This window comes from Salvia splendens, chromosome 9 (assembly GCF_004379255.2).
Source record: "Salvia splendens isolate huo1 chromosome 9, SspV2, whole genome shotgun sequence".
Classification (NCBI taxonomy): domain Eukaryota; kingdom Viridiplantae; phylum Streptophyta; class Magnoliopsida; order Lamiales; family Lamiaceae; genus Salvia; species Salvia splendens.
Genome location: NC_056040.1, coordinates 3446608 through 3465984, shown reverse-complemented (window position 1 = coordinate 3465984; position 19377 = coordinate 3446608). Strand labels below are relative to the sequence as shown.

Genomic DNA, 19377 nt, shown 5'->3' with positions numbered 1-19377 from the left:
TAAAAATTTATTGATAAAAATTTTTTCACTTCCACAAATCGAAATATAACTAATTTATGGCACATTCTCCGAATTCTATTTACATCCTAACTTCAGATTTTACTTAAATTTTTTAAAGATGTACTGTTAGAAATAGATTTTGCTATATTTCTGTTATCATTAACATTTCATAAAAAACTAGTGGTAATATTTTATTAAAAAGTAAATTAGAAAGCTATTAAATGTACTGTAACAATTATTTATCCCAAAGTTTGGTGTTCATCTTCAAAACCAAACCAGGTGTGTTCTTATTTCACACACAACACACACTCACCACCTCTACTCACACACACATCTATATGTATATATCTCCGTGTGTATCTGGTATGCTCGCTTCCCCTTAAATCATTGTGCATCTAGATTTATTGCGCGCGCGCGTGTGTGTGTGTGTGAGCAAGAGAGAGAGAGAGAGAGCCGCTCTGTGTGTGTGCTGAGTTGTTGCTTCGATACAGTATTAATACAGATAGATACAAAAAAAGTATATGTGTATATGAATTGATTGAATTCAATAGGCGCATGAGTAGGTTTTAATGCATGCAATTTAGTAACCGCCGCAAATTTCTTGTATGGGGCACAAGAAGCGGAAACCCGCTCCTCGCTCCAAGCCTTCCCCGGCGGCGGCGGAGGATGCCGAATCTTCCAACGGCGCCGCTGCTATTGTTGATTGTGGCGATTCAGTTCTCGACAATTCAGCGGAATCCATCAATGGAACATCTGCTAAATTAGAGTCATCGATTTCAGTAGGCAATGGCAATGTAGCTTCCTCTCCATTGTATGCTTCGGTGAAGCTCGAATACGAAAAGGCGCTAGTGGCGTTTCGCCGGGGGAACCACACAAAAGCCCTAAGGTTGATGAAGGATTTGTGCTGTAAACACGAGAATTCGCCGCTCTCGGCCTTGATTCACCGCGTCCAGGGGACTTTGTGCGTGAAGGTGGCTTCGACTATCTCGGACCCCAACGTGAAACAGCGGCACATGAAGAGTGCGATCGAGAGTGCGAGGAAGGCTTCGAGACAGTCCCCTAGTTCGATTGAGTTTGCGCATTTTTACGCCAATTTGTTGTGTGACGCGGCTAATGATGCCAAGGAGTACGAGGAGGTGATGCAGGAGTGTGAGAGGGCTTTGGCAATCGAAAACCCTGTCGATCCTGCTACTGAGAATTTGCAGGAGGAGAGTCAGCAGAAAATATCCACACCCGAGGCTCGGATTTCCAATGTCCAGAGTGAGCTCAGTGCATTGGTGCGGAGGGCGAATCTTGGATCTTTGTCGACTTGGATGCAACATCTGGGAGAGCAGAAGTTTCGGTTCATTCCCATCAGAAGTGCTCCTGAAGATCCGATGGAGTTGAGATTAGTTCAGGCAAAAAGGCCAAATGAGATTAAAAAGGTTGCTAAAACAGAGGAGGAGCGTAGGAAAGAAGTTGAGGTGAGGGTGGCTGCAGCACGGCTTATGCAGCAGCAGTCAGAGTCTCCTCATTTGGGAAACGGTGGGGATAACAATACTAATAATAGCAAGGATTCGGTTCTGGGATCAGGCCAGAGAGTAGGGGAGAGGAGGAAAAGTGGGAATATGAGGAAATCTGCATCTTCAGATGAGAGGATGGATTTGGTCAAATCCTATTGGAACACTCTAAGTCCAGAGGGGAAGAAAGATTTACTGACAGTTAAGATTTCAGATATAAGGGCTCATTTTAGCTCATTGAAGGATTGCACATTCAGTGAAGTACTTAATGAAGCTCTATCTTTTGGGGAAGCTAATAAAATATGGAAGTTTTGGGTCTGCTGTCGCTGCAATGAGAAATTTGCAGACGTCAGTTCATTCACGCACCATGTCGTGCAGGAGCACTTGAGAAGTTCATTGCCCAAAATGCAGTCAATTCTACCTGAAAATGTGGACGATGAATGGGTTGAAATGCTTCTTAACTGTATTTGGAAACCAGTGGATTCGAATGTAGCTATTAGAATGCTTGAAAAACAGTTGAAATCTGATACACATGATTTACTTGAAGAATCAAGCTGTAAACACAATGCAGATGATTCAAAAGAATGTTATCTTGACACTTACTGCAATGAATATGAAGGGGACTCATCACCTGGAAAGAAGACATCTAGTGAGGATTGCAATGGCAGTAAGCAGGATATCAGGAAGTTTGAAGATGTTGAGTGGATGGACTGTAATGATCTTCCAAGTAGTAAGGAAAATTTATTCTTTGACTGGCCTTTGTCAGATGACCCCGAGCGCACAAAGCTTCTTGAAAGAATCCACTCTCTTTTTGAGGCACTTATTAAACACAAATGTCTGGCATCTAGCCATCTTAGTAAGATTATACACTTTGCTTTGGAGGAGCTGCAGAGTATAGCTTATGGTTCTCAACTTGACTTTAAAGTGAACCAAACACCTTTGTGCATCTGTTTTCTGGGTGCTCCTGAGCTTAAGAAAATACAAAACTTTTTACAGGAAATTTATCAGACTTGTGGATTAAAGAGATACTCCGATAAAACCGCCATAGGAGATGATTCCAGTTGTCCAGGGCAGGGTGATATTATGGAGAAGATAACACTCAGACAAGACGCTTCCCTTTTGGTGATTGATGAGCAATGTCTTCCCTGCAAGATCCCTTGTTTATCCTCTAGCAATGTAGTTAGTTATGTTTCGGGTACACCTGTTACATCCCATCTCAGCTATGATAATGGTGTCATACTCGATTCAGATGCTTTATTGTCCTGGATATTTACATGTGCCTCAGCCAGTGAACAGTTGGCATCCTGGAAATGTGCGACAGCGGAAAAAGCTCAGCAAGGTCTGGAAATACTCCAGTTGCTGGAGAAGGAGTCTTGCCATCTCCAGGACTTGTGCGAAAGAAAATGCGAGCAATTAAACTATGAGGAGGCATTGCAGGCTTTAGAAGACATGTGTTTGGAAGAGGGAAGGAAAAGAGAAAATGCAGTGGGTTTTGTCTGTCAAAGTTATGAATATGTCCTTAAGAAAAGGCGTGAAGAACTCATTGAAGATGGCTGCGGAATTACACTTATCAGCAACAGATTTGAATTAGAGGCTATAGCTAATGTTCTTAAGGATGCAGAGTCCCTAAATATGAACCAATTTGGTATTGAGGAAGCTTACAATGGCATTACATCTCTCAGAGACCTGGGATCTGGTCAAGAATATGATTGGAGAATGAAGGACCATCTTCATCAGGTGGATTCTTGCGTAGAAGCTGCAATACAGAGACAGAAAGAACATGCCTCTACTGAGGTTTGGTCCCTAATTCTGCTATCTTAGTTGCTTTTCTATTCAGTATTTTTTCTCAGATTTATCACATACATCAATGATTCAGATCAGCAAAATAGATGCAAGAATCATGAGAACAGTTTCAGGGATGCAGCAACTGGAAGTTAAGCTTGAGGCTGCATCTCACCATGATTTCAGATCAATTTTATTACCTCTGGTTATATCATTTGTGCGGGTCAGTACCCCCTTCAACTATTTTCTTGCCACTTAAAAATGAATTTGAGGCTTATTATTTCTGTAATTTTGCAGGCACATTTGGTTGATCTGGCTGAGAAAGATGCTACAAAAAAATCTGATGCTGCGAGGGATGCATTTTTAGCTGAACTTGCTCAGGATTCCAAAAAGGGTGGTACAATAATTGATGGCTCAAAACCCGTGCATGAGAGGGCAAGGGATAAGAAAAAATGTAGGGACAACCCAAAAAACAATGATCAAAAGGTCTGCAAAACTTGTGATCATATTAATAGCCTTGTTCACATTACATCAGAGTTAGAAGGATGCTGACATATACTGTATTGATCCTTATTTCTCCAGGCTACCAATAATGGTAACTTGCATGGCCAGACAGATAAAGCGATGTATGTATCTCTTTTACTCATAAAATATACACATGCAAATGCAAGTATATCAATTCTAGCACGCCTCTTTTTTGAAGTACTTTACGTGAGATTCATTGCTTAATATGCATCTAATGTATATTTGGTTTTAGTTTATTTCCAAGTGATCAAGAAGTGGAAGGCCCAGGTTTTGAAATTACTTCTTCTGGACGTGTTGATGCCTTAAAAGTACACAGTGAAGAGAACCAAAAAAGAAGTGAGCTTGAAGCTGAAGAAAGAAAGCTTGAGGAAACTTTGGAATATCAAAGACACGTAGAAAATGAGGCCAAACAGAATCATCTTGCTGGGCAGCATAAAAGAGCTTTGAACATAACCAATGGGAAGACAGAATCATTTGAGATACTAGAGGCCTATCGGAAACCTAGTGATGATGAAAAATATGTCAATGAGCAGCAGAAAAATATGAAGGTTAACTTACTGTTCTTAGATTTTCCTTATATGAAATCACGTTAGGATTCTATACTGTTGATAATTTGCTGGAAGTAGAATTGTCTTTAAGTACTTTAGAAGTTCCATATTTAGAAATCAAAATTAAAAATTGGTTATGATATCCATGACATTATTTTTTCTACAGGGTCTCGTGATTCAGGAGGGTGGTGTGGCGAATTATATGGAGGGTACGGTGAAGAATTATGCAAATGAGCCTTTGTTGAGAAATGGTAGCAATCTTTATTATGTTACAGAGTTATATCCGCAAGCATTTTTCTGACTTAATTTCATGCATGCTATCACTTTATCCTTTTTCCAGGCTTACCAAATGAAGGTGTTCCACATGATGGTGGCTTGTATTTTGAACAACGCTCGGGAAGAAGAGGTAGACGGCACAGGGGTCCTACCAAATATGTGGATGGCAATGATTTTGGTCTACCTAGTCTTCGGAAAAGCTCCCCAGGGGAGGGAGGTATGTAGTTTGTTAAAAATTTTGTCTGCTGTTGATGGAGTTGAAATATTAATCAATCATTTTTTTTGCAGTATGCTAGAGTTTTATTTATAGGGTTCACATATTGCTATTGTTTTTGCACACATCCCAAGTTATTTATTATTAGTGCCTCTCAAAAAAAAGTTGACCTAGATCTTTGGATATATATATACATGTGTGTGTGTGTGTTTATTACATTGGTCTTCCGTCTTTGTAATGTAGAAGTGATTAGAAGATGGATGCTTGAAAGACAAGTTGTAATTCTTTGTTCATGCTTTAGTGCATGTTAATTGAAACATGCAAGTTCAGTATATATTGTCACACTTCATGGGTATACTAATACATTACTGGTCTACAGTCTACACTAGAGCTAAAATTATTTCTAATTCTCTTTCTAATGTACTCCCTCCATCCCAAGGTAGATGTCACACTTTCCTTTTTAGTTTGTCCCACAAAAGATGACACATTTCCCTTTTTCGGAAAAAGTTCTCTCTCACATTAATATATAAAAATCCAGAACACTCATGGTGTTAGTCTGAATTTTGTGAAATTTCCAGAATGTTTTAAAATCTACTAAATGATGATTTTGCAGTCAATGCAGCAACAGCCTTGCTATTATCATTATTTCTGTTTTAAGATAGATATTTCATGTGGGATATATATTTCTGCATTTGACGTGGTTGTTTATCTCTTACTATGGTTGAAATATTTAGATGATGTAGAGAATATGTTGAGGCGGCATCTCGTAGAAAAGGACGATGAAGAAAGGTTTCAAGCTGATATTAAGAAAGCTGTACGCCAAAGCCTTGGTATCTGTCCTATTTGCCTTTATCCTGTTTATCTTCTTTGTATGTTTCATTAATTCATTCTACTGTGCACAACAGTGTAATCTTAATTTATAGTTACGTTGCCACAAATTTATTGCTCCTTTTCCTCTTTGATATGTTTGAAAATAAGTCCCCATTTGCTAAGATGGAAACACAAATTTTCTTGAATATTTTTCCACACCAATAACATACTATTTTCGTCGGTTATGGACAAATCTTCCTGATCAGATTCTCTTCTCATAGAGTCCATAATTCGAATCTGAGTATGTAGAGTTGGGTACAAATACAATACATTGTGCCATTTCCTACGTCAGGACTTTCTACTCTACAGACAGAAAATTGTCCTATTTTAGAGCATAGTTACGAATTGTCCTATTTTAGAGAATTTATAGTGATCTTTTGCAATTTTTTGGGAGACAGAAATACCCTTTAACAAAGAGCTTATGATCTCTCGATATATTAGTTATTTTCATAAAATATTTTTGAAAATATTTGCAAAATTGTTGGCTCCTTGTGGTCAAAATCCATTAATGATGTCCGCTGAAGAGAAAATGCAAACCTTCATGACTAAACCAATATGTTAGAACATTCCTACATTTTTACATAAAATATTTAACTTACAATAAAAGGCTTATCATATTGAAAAAGTATTAGAGGAGACCTGGATTGGGTGATTATAATTTATTTATTTGGTTCCTGATGTTGCTCTAGATTTGAGTTGTATCTTTAGTTAAGGATGACGTCACTGTTTTGATGGTTACTGATCCCTTTGTAATGGTTTAACTCAGCATTATCATGATAAACCATTTTTGTTTCTCTGTTTTAATAAAAGAACCCAGTACAATGTACTCATTTTCGTCCCAAGTTAATCAATTCGTATTCCTTTTCAGGATGGCCCAAGGTAAATGAGTCATTTCCTCTTTTGGCAAAAATCAATCATTTTCATATCTCAACTTTATTCTCTTTTCACTTATCTACACTTAAATGAACTATATATTCTGAGATAACATAATTATAGTAAAATTACTCTCCTGTGTAGATGTAGTAGGAAGAGGTATCGGATTCAGTCTCCATCGCTCCCCTCTCCCGACTCAAGATAAATAAGCAATTTAAGATTTAACTGTAGCTCTCAAAATTTAAGTACACAAAATACTAAAATACTACACAATTTAACTTTTAACTCGTCAAGTTTCATTTGGATATTAGACAACAAATATACCTTAGGTAATTAACACTCGAGATTTTTCATATGAAAAATGTAAATGACAGATTTTAAAAAGCAATCATGTGACTAATGCTAAGATACTTAAGGTTTTTATTTAAAATTTTAAAGGCAATGTATTGTCGTTACTTGAAACCTGGTTGATTCATGCAATGATATATTTCCCTTTTTTGTCTGTTTTATTCAAAGTAAAACTCTTCCAAGTAAAAACCGAGAAACATATTATAGATAGTTACAAATAACACTTGAGAGTATTTTGTTAGTATGTTTTAAAGAAAATTAGTCCAGTTGTTCATTCTTGTATTTCTATACTTGCTCTATGTCTATTATTGTCAGAACCTTTCTATGCTTCAATGTTACATCTGAATATCTGATATTGAATTCCGCTAAACAATGAGATTTTAGAACCCATTGACTTGCATTTAATATGATGCATTCTTGACAGATGGTGAAAATGGGAAAGAAACATGTGGAACAGGGTTAAAGAATGAAGTCGGTGAATATAATTGTTTCCTCAATGTAATAATTCAGGTTAGTGATGGAAGTGTGCTCTTATTTTGTTTCATTGATTAGTTCCACTTGCACACTCATTTTAGTCTTCATTGTACTAGTACTAATTTTGTAGCGACTAAATTCTTATTTTATTTTGTCGATCAGTCATTATGGCACCTAAGACGGTTTCGAGATGAATTTTTGGGGAAACCATCATCTGAACATGTTCATGTTGGCAATCTTTGTGTTATATGTTCATTGCATGATATCTTTATTGCTCTGAGCCTGGCATCTACGGATAAAAAGAGAGAAGCTGTTGCACCTACCTCCTTGAGAGTTGCTCTCAGTAACTTGTATCCTGACAGTAATTTCTTCCAGGAGGTAACTCAATTCTACTGCTATTCTGGCTATTTCAGTTTTTGGTTTATTACAGTGTATACCAAAGATTTACCTTAGCATTTATATGAGGTCATATGCTATTTCCAAATATGTGACCAAATTGTGTTGTCCCTACAGGGTCAGATGAATGATGCTTCAGAAGTGCTGGAGGTGATATTTAACTGTCTCCACCAAGCATTTACTCCTGCATGTGATTTATCTGATACAGAATCAGTAGATGGAAAGTGCAAATGCCCCTGTATCGCACATTTAATTTTTGGAATGGACATTTTAGAGAGAATGAATTGTTACAACTGTAGCTTGGAGTCCAGATACTTGAAATACACATCTTTCTTTCATAATACAAATGCCAGTGCTCTGAGAACAATGAAGGTATGTTTTTGTATCAAAGTCTCCATGATAATGCTTAGTTAGTCTAGTAGCTGCCAGATTTGGAAGTTTAGGAGATACACTTCTTTATGATATGGTTAATCCAAGCAATTCCTTTCTTTATTATTTAGGTTATGTACCCTGAGGACTCCTTTGATGAGCTTTTGAACCTGGTTGAAATGAATCACCAGTTACCTTGTGACCCTGAGGCTGGTGGGTGTGGGAAGCCTAACTATATCCATCACCTTCTCTCCAGGCCACCACATGTTTTCACAACAGGTGGATTTCTCATTATTAATGCCATTTTTTCTATTCTTCCTTTCTTCTAGCCTTGATTGAAATATTGTGTCACGTGCAGTATTTAGCTCTCCTTACATATCTTAATACATTTTCTATGCCTTGTAGTCCTGGGATGGCAGAATACTTGTGAGAATGTTGAAGTTATAAAGGCAACTTTAGTTGCTTTATCCACGGAGATTGATATCAGTGCCCTTTACCGAGGTCTTGATCCGCGGAACAGACATCGCTTGGTTTCAGTGGTATGTCCTTCTAAATCTTCCTTTAATTTAAAGATTATTACTTTACTTTTCATCTGGTAACCTTGTGACATCTTGGTATTTTGCATAATGTCAGTTGAACATATTCTCGAGGGATCAGATGCTAAAAGAATCGAACATCAGAATAGATTTGAAGCTATTAGGCAAACCAAAATGGAATAGACACATGAATTATGAAAACTTAGACATCTGTCAACAGTGTCATAATTTTGTTTTATGGCTTCATCAATTTCTTATTTTGGTTTTTCCTGACAATAAGTTACTAAGTATAACTTTATGGATTTCAACAGTTATTACAACCCAATCAGGAGAAGCTTATTCTTGGTTCATCATTGATTTCACATTTCACTTTGCCAATCCCACAGATTATGGTTTTTTTTTTTTCTACTTTGGGTTCACTTTACATTAAAGGTTTCTAAAATGGGACCCTTTTTTAAACACGCACGCACGCACCATTTTTAAACCCAGGCCACACACAATGCACATGTGCCTGTCCACTGAAAGGTTTCCAAAAATTTTCACTTACAATTTTTCATGCCTTGCGTGCGTGTTTCAAGTGTAGGCTAAAATTTAGCCACAAAAATATACCTTGGTTATTCATGTGGTTAAGGGGAAAGCCTTAACACGTGTGCATTGTGTGTGGCCTGGGTTCGAATCCTACCCGCACCATTTGTTTGTTACTTTTTTTGTGTGTGGATTTATGTGTTAATTTTTGTTTTTGGAGTATTTATTGTGATTGCTCTGTGATGACTTTGCAGTCTGCTATGCTTAGTTTAGTACTCCCTCCTTCCCCCAAAAATTGACAAAGTTGTATATGGCAGGGGTTTTAATGTGCAATTGGTAAAGTAAGAGAGAGAGAGAGAGAGAGGGGGGGGGGGGGGGGGGAGGTAGTGGAAATAGTGTTAGTGGATTTTGGGGTCCACATTATTAGTAGTTCAAAACTTTCCTTATTTAGACTTTGTCTAATTTTGGGGGACGGCCCAAAATGGAAAAACTAGTCTTTTTTGGGGGGCGGAGGGAGTATCTAGGATATCAAGGGATCGTCTATTCATTGATTTGATGTTCCATTTTGTTCATTGTTTGAGCATCAATTATGCAATTTTGTGTTGGAAATTTATGATATGTTATGGAATGATTTAGGCTATCAATACTCCTATGAAAATGAATTTTCATCTGAGGTTATGCAATTTATTTCTCAAAGTTAGGTAAATCAATATATTAATTAAAAATAGAGTGTATTGGGTGGCTGATTTGTACTGTACCATTGGTGAATGGTGGTATCGAGGTCAAGAAGGGACTATTGGTGAAGAAGTCTTAAATTGCCTACTATTAAGAAGTCTGGTAAAGGTTGAAGCAAATTGTAGCGCATTAAAATTCCTCATGGAGACAAATGAAGAATGTATTTTCTTTTACATGCATGGAAGGAAGCTACCTTTGTCAAGTTCTATAAAATTTCTGATTGAGTGATTAAGCAAAAGATGATAAATGGGGCTGGGCAAATTTTTGTGGACATCAATAGATCCTGTGACATTAGGATATAGGGATCAAATTGGCACGTATAGCACTGTTGATAATGATCTTTATTAATGCATAAGATATCTCTAATTTCCGTGAGGAATTGAAAAATGCACACGATGAATGTGTTTTTTTACCATTACCGGAATTAAAAAAAGGTTCCCGAAAAATGTAAAGTGAAGTGAACCCAGTAGAAAAAAATTTCCACGGAGTATTCATGTCTTGATGTAGGGGTGTGATTGTCAAATGAGGGTTTTTTGGAGCAATGATCATATCAGATTCTTTAGATCTGTATGATTTGATCTCTCTTGAAGAAAAATTGAGTTTGTTCTATACTTCTATATGTTTTATCTTAAAAATAATATATTCCCACTATGAGGTCGACTATATTAGTCCGTTTTTTTATATTTAAAGTGGCCGTTCGGTTGGTCAACAGAAGCATGTGTACTATTTAGTTCTATGTTCGGCTAATAAAATTGGAGGACTAATTAATCCATGATACCATCTTATATGGATAATCTCCCCATTGTCAGTCGGAGCCGTACCCCTGCGACAAAAACAATATGGGGCATGATTATCCCAGACTCAATCTCAATATTATTTTGTAATGTAAACCGAACATGGCCAATTGTATTTGCATACAAGCATGCAAGCATATGTTGTTGTGCATGTGATCTCATATTTTATCCAAAGATCTTGCTCTGTCTATAGTTCAGTCTTTTCTTAAAGCCAGCATCCACGAGTGTCTCAATCGGTCTAAACCGAGCAAATAATGTTACACTAAACAATTTATCTCTTATCAATCTGTCTTTCGGTGAGTACATCGTTGACCTCTCCAACTTATGTCACTTTTAGGTTTGCTATTACGGACAGCACTATCACTGTTTTGCTTACAGTCGCGATCATGAACATTGGATGATGTACGATGACAATACCGTGAAGGTACAATAATATCTTGAACTGTCACCATATGCCTTTCTTTAGGATGTATTTGATCCATCTTTCTTGACTAGGTTATTGGTTGCTGGAATGATGTTATTGCAATGTGTGAAAGAGGACATCTACAACCCCAAGTCCTCTTCTATGAAGCTGCAGACTAGCACGAAGAGGCCATTTTATGGATCTGGTGATGCATTCCAATGCCTACCGTGTGGGATTTTCTAACTCGATGTGAAGCCTGAACTGTATTATAATGTGAAGGGATCACTAGGCAAACTTGGAAGTCTCAGAAAAGTGGTAACATACCAATATGAGAATAAGAACTAGGTTTTGGTTCAAGTTGCTGACGAGGACACCACCTCCATCGATTATTTTTCGAATTTTGATATCTTTTCTTCTGGTTCGGGCCACAATCCGTTAGTTTACAAAATTATACAAAGAATTTTCTATACTTAGATTCACTGGCTGGTACAAGAAAACTGTGTATAGAAGAGATACCTTACCCCTAGGAAACTAGTATTTGGTGAGTAGGAATTTTCTCTGAGGACTAAGATCTTTTAGGCAGAATTGAATGTTAAAGATATTATTATGCTTTAGTGTGTTCCTTTTTTTACTCATTTACTTGTTAGTCATTTATGGCCTTGCTGTGATGCTTATCAAATTTGTAGTATTTTACATTGAATCAATATGTCGGCTCTATATAAGTACAGTATGTACACAAAATTGTGTATACTTTTGTAAATGTATATCATAAATCATAAGATCCAAATTCAAAATATACTAAAAGAGTACCTGAATTTCACTTAACATAATATCAACAAAACAGGGCAGAGCGACTATAAATAGTATGGCCCTCAGAGTAAGGAAATCCACTTTTTTCTGAGCAAAATATGAATCTCCAGTTATCCTTTACATTTCAAACAAACATTCCCATCATTTTTGCCTACAAACTTTACTCAGCCATTCACCAAAACCCCAACACTCACACAAACACTTTACATCACTCTGCCATTGCTCCATCTTCTTCTTTCTTCTACTCCTCTTTCTCTCTCAGAGAAAAGGATGCCTTCGCCATTCTTGAATCACGCTTCCATTCTGAGGATGGCCATGAGAAGTGGCAGCGGACAGGCATCGCAGCGTGCAAGTATCCATCGAGTCCGCCAGTTTCCACACTGCAATATGTGAGAGGTATCCCGTCTTTGGAGGAACTCCACGACAAGACACGTCGCCTAGAGATGATTACCTCTTGCAGTTGCAGTTAGGCATGGCGCCCCCAGGGAACACGGCCATGGCCAAACCCAAGACGACCAGCTCCTCTCCTTGTCCCAAAAATGTCAATATGATCATTGCAACAAAGACTGCAACAATGTCAATAACAACGACTACAACGACAATGCCAATTCAGTGGTGATGCAATCACAATATTGATGACAGACAATCTAACATTTGCCCCAAGGAAGTATACGAATCCAGGTACCTCATTCCCTCGACACAAATAACATTGCTATTCAAATGTCATTACATCCAACAGTAAATTCTCCAAAGCATGATACATTAATGTGTTTTCGTACAATTATATCGTAAAATGTACACATCAAACTATTTGACACAGCCAAGAGTCTCACAGACAAATGTATGCCGGAAAAGTAAAAACATCAACACATAATGTCCTTGGCTCATGATAATTTACTCTTAGTAAAAAATCAGAAAATGCATCTGGAATTCATCATTTATTCACTGATTGAGCTTAAGTACAGACACCAGCAATAGGTTATTTTACCAAAATCTCTCTACTAGAGGGACGATGGCGATAGAGTAGCTTGAAAAAAGTTCACCTACTGAAAACTGTTTCTTACCAGTTGCATAAATGGTAAATGGGACATATCTACATCTAGTCAGGTGTACATACAAACTTTTTGGGAGTTCATATCAGAGAACCCTCGTGTTGTACGAACCACAATATGAGCACTTGTGGTAAAGCCAATGAAATGAGACAGTTCCTCGTTGTTCACAGTCATTGCATAGTATAACCTGCACATCCATCAGGCAGACATTTCTTAATCATTTCATCTTACAGTTCCTTTTTGGCAAACGCAAGAATCACAAATTAACACACCTGAGTCCGGCCAGAATACTCTTCCGGGATCTTCTCTTCTGCTAACAGAATGTCTAACATCCCGAAGTACACCTGTATAGGAGATTCATAAAGATTATTCGAACACCACTGAATTTTTGTATAGGTTCAAGAACAGTGAAACAAGAGATCACATGTGCCAATTTGATGAAAGGTTTTTGTATGTGGATCAAAGGAGCAACTGTAGTATTTATAGAGTGAAGATGGCATTAGCACCATTACAGTAACAAAATGGAACCCTTTTGAAGGGATCGTGAACTCAAGAAACTCTAATAAATATGCACTATCACAAAGTCACACGAACGGCTAGCACAATAAAGCGAAAGGAATATGAGCTAACCTGCATATCACCCAGTGACTTGCTACATATCGGACAAATATAGTGAGAGCAAGTGTAGTCCTGACAGTCGGATAAAAAGGAATAAGATGTCGATTTTGCGAAAAAAACAAATCATGAATTCATCATACAAGATAAGTTCTAGAGGATTGGGATACCTGAAAACAAGATGAATGCATCAAATGGCCACATGGAAGTGCCTTGACTGGCGAGTTTGAGGTAAATATGTACTCATGGCAGATAGGACAGTTGTCCTCGAGACACTTCTCTCTGCATATGTGTACATATAGAGCCTTCCCCATACAAGCATTGCACTTCATACAGTGGAAATAATCAACGCCCAGCCCCTTCCCGACTCGGCACAAGTTGCAGTAAGGGCAATGGTATATTTTCCTGTCCAAAATTAGGACGATGTAACTTTATTCTCGAGTTACAGAAACATCTTCGATAACTATGTAACTTAAAGCCCAATGATCTCGGATGATCATGGGCTGTAGAACTTTATTAAGACGAGGAAGAAGACTATGAATTCAACTAACCTTTCGTCATCAAACAATTTGCAAATTTTGCAATAGTATTTTCCCATGGAGAAGCCATTGCAAGATTGGCTCATACAGTTCTGCCCAATCGGCTGAATTACCATACATTTCATGCACATCATTTTCGTTATAGCTTTTCTGCAGCAAGAAATAGTGAAAATGAGTTTACACGTCCGAGAAATAAATGATTTGAGAAGCAACCTGATTTATGCTAGTCTAACCTGTCCACTGAATGGTCTGTTTCGTCGTCATGGCAACGTATGCATGTGTATAGCTTATTGCAACATGAAGCCAAAAGCTTACAATTTCTCTTATAGTGATTGCAACCAAAAGTTGCTCCAAGAGGATCTCGATAAGACGGACTTTGACCGGGGATATCTCCCTCGCAAGTCCCTTCAGAAGCCTCGTGGTGCATCTTTCGCATTATAGTCCAACGGCTGTAAATAGGAAAAAAAAAAGAGTCAATCCAGTTCATAACAGCAAAGTCAATAATCTGAGAGACTATAAAAAGCTGATATATTTTTCGACATTACCTCATTAGCAAATTCTGGATTAGATACGTTTTCTGTCGAGAATCCAGATTACTGTCACGAGACACCCTTCTTATTGCAGCTTCCAGCTCCTCCTGATTCATGCTTAGAGGGTGCTCTTGGTGGCTCAATTCCCGACGTTCTGTACTAGTTATCTCCACTACATCATGGCATATCTTATCCACTTCATCGAGTTTCTTTTTGTCAGTCTCATTCCAATATAGGCTTAAATCTTGAGTCTGAAACGCATCCTTCCCTCCGCCAATAGAAGTTGATTTTTTAGCATCAGAAGATCCAGAATGCTTAGAATCCTCGGTTGAGGGTTCCTTTTGCATCTCTCTGTAATGGCCAACTTTTTTCATTTGTGCACCATCTTTCAGCAGATACGTTGAAACAACTTCCAGTGGGTCAGCAGGAGGTCTGGATCCCACCTGCTTTGTGTGTACATTATGTTCCGCCATACCTTCCCACCATTCTCGTAGCCATTCATCGAACTTAGTGTTTCTAGCAACCTTGAGCCATATAGACATCATTGACTGCTGCTCATCACAATTCAGATGTGACATTAGCCATGTTATCACTGTTTTCAGCATCTCCGCTCTTGTCCTCCCAAGCATACGGCCTATGATCTTTTCTTCCTCATCAACCGAGAAGCTCTCTCTAAACAACGGAAGAATCTCAACTTCTTCACGATACATGTGATCAGTTAGTACCTTAGACATAGACACGCAAGTATGATGGATTTTCGAAAGCAACTTCTCCACCCGCGCCCTAGTCTCGTTGCTTCCCTGCTGATCACACAATTCAGTTATCTCTTCCAGGATTTTTGATGTTTTTGTGAAGTATTTGAATTCCAACTTATGGTCCATGCTGTAGGAGTGGCTTATGTTTCGAAGTGCTCCCTTTGATTCAAGAACCGGAAAAGCTATCTCATCCTCTGAGTCGCTATGAATTTGAAAGATGGTACGCAAAAGGTCGAAGCGCTTCTTAAACTCAGCGATGAATCCGACATCTGCAGCCAGCTTAGCTGATAAGCTGACAAGATACTCAAGATCTTTTATCAGACCTCTATGGAAATACAAAATAGCATCCATCGGCCTAGATTCGAGAGTCGTTGAAGTACCATGGTCAGCTTCCACGAGACCTCTTTGAAGCGATGGCCTTCTTTTGAACTTCTGAGAGAAGAATATGCGGATATTCATCTCACTCGGATAAGAGCCAGCAGAAGAAGATGGAAAGTCTGCACTCATCTTTACCATTGTTGTAGCATTTCGGTTGAACATCCAATCAGAGAATCTAATTTTCTGCCTGTTTTGCTCAGCCAAGTAAAAGCTTCTACCGTTGAATGTTTCTTCCAGATTTGATCTAAACTTTTCAGCTGAGATTTTCCCTGAAGAGCCAATGCGGATCCATTCGCATAGTAGAGATGTAAAAGGCTTACTTATCGCAGGACATCCGAGCTCTACTTTCTTTATGATAGATTTTGACTGGTGCTCGGTTAAATGAGATGAGAACCAAGTAACCGTGCACCTCAGCAGCCCGAGTGGCATCATATAAAGGCATGCCTGCAGCAACCACATCTGCATTTCAACGGTGCAAGTCGTTGTAATGGATGGGAAAACCTGGAATACACTGAAAAATAAAGTTACTGAAGCAACAAAACTCACTTCCAAACACGAAGAAACGTAAAATAAAATCACTGAACCAAACTATTGAAAACTCGATAAAAGCAAACTATTGTTGTACCTCAGTTTCAAGCAGAATCAAGTTTTTGTCCAGCCCTCTAACAAGGGATTCCAGTTCCTGATAAAGCATCTCCACAAAGTTTTCTAGCTGTGTCGAATCTTGAGATTCATAGAGCAGCAGCTGTTGGAGAACCTTAATCTGGCATTCGTCTACAAGTGGACTGCATCGAGACATGCTATCCTCAGCCACAAGATTCGACAAATTACAGAATATTTTGTCCAAAGAATTGCTGCATTCAATGAGACAGGAAAAGTGTCAACAAGCATAAATTAATCGTGAGGCGAAAAGTTAAAATCAGCCATCATGGCTACCTATAGAAGATCAAGACATCTGCAATGAATTTGAGCTGAACAATGACTGAAGACAAACTCGAGGAACAGTTTGAGCTTCTTATATGAAGCAATTCCTCGATAATTTGACTGAGATCTCTTTGCAGAGCAGCGTGCCAAATATGGATACCCTTGACAGGTTCCTCCACAGAGTTCTCTTGGATTGAACACGCTTTCTTGAATTGCTGTCCTCGGTCAGACGAAATCTGAAGTGGATATAGCTTATGTATGTCCCTATTGGATAGTCCACTTAGCAGTTGATGCCTCTTTCCGTATATGCTGTTGGCACCTGAAGAAGAGCTCCCATGCTGAATCCAGGAAACGACGACCTGTGGAGTTCACTATCAATATCAGATACTACTTAACAACATAAAGCTTGTTAATTATAGCTTGGGATCTACCTCTTGAAGTAGTCTTTCTTTAGGAATGATAACCTCTACGCAGTTTAGGACATCTATTTTTTGATCTGAACTAAGATAAAGCGTCATCCATGGTAAAAATTCCTCCAGTAGTATGGTGGGAACACTGCACATATACTGCCAGACCAGCTGAGACTGCTCTTCGGGAGAGCATTTCTCCATCAGCAAAGGAAACACCTGCATCGACGTGAGTTAAACAAGAAGCTACTAGAAGACTAAATATGATAAGAGTCGAAAAAATCTGATAGGCACCTGCTCCTCTTCTTTATGCATGTGATGGCAAATCATGGTCTGAACAGTACCAATCGAAGAAATAAGATCTTGAAACGTCTGAGATGCATCTTCGTCTTTGTTCATCAAGACATCCAAGTAGTGGAAGATGCAATTGAAGCTATCATCGATAGCCCTATGTTCAAGGGCATACGTCTGTACTACGTTCTTTACTTGAGCATCTAACGCGAGAAAGATAACCTGTCATTTAAGAATGAGATTTGCAATTTGAGTCATTGACACACTTTGAATCTGCAAATTCAGCAGAATAAGCTCAAAGCTTAAGTTTTTCAAGTCATATCACCATAATACAGATAATTCTCTAGCCCGAGTTAGACGATACTGGTTTTACAATTCATCCCTAAGTAGTTTAAACCGCCATCATATGTTCATATATTCCAATCAGTATAAGTACAGACTGTATACTCAGGCTATCTTTAACATTAGACTTTATAAATTCGAGGGCAAATAGTAAAAAAAACATGAAGTATGGTCAAACTTTGTTCTGTGCTGCAACTTTAAAAATTTGCAAGAAAAAACATGAAATTTGGATTTGATCTCATCTCATCTATCCCATGGTGAAATTTTTTGATTAAATTGTACTCTTGGTAGCCGAAAAATCATACGTGAAGATCACTGCTGATGAATTAAACATATAGAGTACTAGAAACTTTCACCATGAGATAATTGAGAACAAATCCAAATTTTATGGTTTTTTCTGGTTGAATTTCAAAGTTGAGATGAGCCAAAATTTAACCAAACTTCATGATTTTTCCGGCAATTTGCCCTAAATTTGAAAGTTGCGGAAATTATGATTGCTTCAAGATCAAACATGTAAATGTACAAGTATGTAAAGCACAAATGAAATTCAACATTCCAACCTATACAGATATCATTCTCATTTTCTCAAGCAAATATAAAAGAAAACACAAAAACACCCACAAAATTCTTCAATCTCTTCACAATTTAGTCAGATTACTAAAATGTAGGTGGCGTTCGGTTTCCTAGATAAAATAATACCAAGATATAATCTAGGATTGAGTTGTGAGATTATTTTAGTCATAGAGGGTTAGCTATGGCTAATTATCCCATGATTATCCATCGAGTTGTGGGATTGAATCTCATGAACCAAACACGTTACATATTTAATTCCGGATACAATCTTGCAAACAGAATACCCCGTAGTATACTAAAATGAGTTCTAACCTCGTCTTCTGCACCACTATGGTAGTCATACACAAGCTTCAAAAACTCGAGCCTCCGGCAAAGGTCAACGACGACTTCTCCTCTCACGGCGCCGCCCTCGGCTGCCGTCGCCGCAAAGCGGCGCACTGAATCGAGCTCCGCGCGGAAAGCCTTGTGCGTGACTACAAAGAAAAGAATTGGCGCTTCAACGACTCCGGCAACCGAAGGCTCCGGCCACTCGTCGTCCTTGTGCGATTCCGATTCCCCGCCGCCGCCGCCCATTTTCCGACAAAACTCCGCCGCCGAGACCACCGCCTTTCATCAATGGGGACCAAAAAAGGGGAGTTCTCCGCGGCGGGATTCGGCTTCAATTTAATGGGGGATTGCTTCATCACCAGATTCAAACTCGACAACATTTCAATTTTTTAAATCGATTTGTTTCTAAACAATTCGAATGACAGTTGACAGCGACGTTTTAACTAACGCCTGCTGGCGGGTCGTGTGACCAATCTACCCCTGCCACGTGTCCGTGTCTTTTTCTACACGTGTCATCATTCTCCAATCAAAGTAAAAAACCTGATGTTTTGTAGATTTGTCGAAGTACGGATTTGTATTTTTCGTCTTTCTACTTTAATTATAGTTTAACAGCTAAAACTGTCAAAAACATTAAAATTGGGAAATTTGGAAGTTATGATTATGGTAT

General features: G+C 38.4%; 2 protein-coding genes across 4 annotated transcripts; one reads left to right on the top strand and one right to left on the bottom strand.

Moving 5' to 3' along the window:
• Nucleotides 1–246: 246 nt before the first annotated feature.
• Nucleotides 247–11802, top strand: LOC121747930. 2 transcript variants are annotated; one of them, XM_042142094.1, is made up of 15 exons: nucleotides 247–3293; nucleotides 3376–3504; nucleotides 3579–3767; nucleotides 3864–3907; nucleotides 4039–4354; nucleotides 4521–4605; nucleotides 4695–4847; nucleotides 5588–5674; nucleotides 7360–7445; nucleotides 7572–7787; nucleotides 7923–8177; nucleotides 8306–8453; nucleotides 8580–8713; nucleotides 11102–11188; nucleotides 11260–11802. In XM_042142094.1, exons 1-15 carry the CDS (start codon nucleotides 606–608, stop codon nucleotides 11344–11346), a joined length of 4704 nt encoding a protein of 1567 aa, XP_041998028.1. In that variant the 5' UTR covers nucleotides 247–605; the 3' UTR covers nucleotides 11347–11802. The 2 variants fall into 2 exon arrangements, with proteins under 2 accessions (XP_041998028.1, XP_041998027.1); XM_042142093.1 differs by having other exon boundaries at nucleotides 248–3293; nucleotides 5579–5674.
• A 180-nt stretch (nucleotides 11803–11982) lies between these two features.
• Nucleotides 11983–19077, bottom strand: LOC121747931 (zinc finger protein BRUTUS-like At1g74770). Of its 2 annotated transcripts, XR_006039378.1 has the most exons (13): nucleotides 18696–19077; nucleotides 17472–17690; nucleotides 17202–17396; nucleotides 16783–17129; nucleotides 16472–16700; nucleotides 14729–16347; nucleotides 14417–14632; nucleotides 14196–14333; nucleotides 13815–14049; nucleotides 13660–13719; nucleotides 13302–13373; nucleotides 13042–13216; nucleotides 11983–12543 (listed from the first exon to the last, which is right to left on the bottom strand). XR_006039378.1 is itself a non-coding variant. In XM_042142095.1 (12 exons), exons 1-12 carry the CDS (start codon nucleotides 18954–18956, stop codon nucleotides 13115–13117), a joined length of 3693 nt encoding a protein of 1230 aa, XP_041998029.1. In that variant the 5' UTR covers nucleotides 18957–19077; the 3' UTR covers nucleotides 12897–13114. The 2 variants fall into 2 exon arrangements, 1 of the variants encoding a protein (XP_041998029.1); XM_042142095.1 differs by lacking the exon at nucleotides 11983–12543 and having other exon boundaries at nucleotides 12897–13216.
• Nucleotides 19078–19377: the final 300 nt, after the last annotated feature.

What these genes read in the sequence shown, in the direction of transcription:
- LOC121747930 (XM_042142093.1), top strand. Translation starts at nt 606, where the DNA reads ATGGGGCACAAGAAGCGGAAACCCGCTCCTCGCTCCAAGCCTTCCCCG. An exon ending in CAAAAAACAATGATCAAAAG is followed by an intron (nt 3,768 to 3,863) that starts GTCTGCAAAACT and finishes TTATTTCTCCAG; the next exon opens with GCTACCAATAATGGTAACTT. An exon ending in GTGCTCTGAGAACAATGAAG is followed by an intron (nt 8,178 to 8,305) that starts GTATGTTTTTGT and finishes TTTATTATTTAG; the next exon opens with GTTATGTACCCTGAGGACTC.
- LOC121747931 (XM_042142095.1), bottom strand. Translation starts at nt 18,956, where the DNA reads ATGGGCGGCGGCGGCGGGGAATCGGAATCGCACAAGGACGACGAGTGG. An exon ending in TGCATAAAGAAGAGGAGCAG is followed by an intron (nt 17,397 to 17,471) that starts GTGCCTATCAGA and finishes ACGTCGATGCAG; the next exon opens with GTGTTTCCTTTGCTGATGGA. An exon ending in GATGTCTTGATCTTCTATAG is followed by an intron (nt 16,701 to 16,782) that starts GTAGCCATGATG and finishes CATTGAATGCAG; the next exon opens with CAATTCTTTGGACAAAATAT.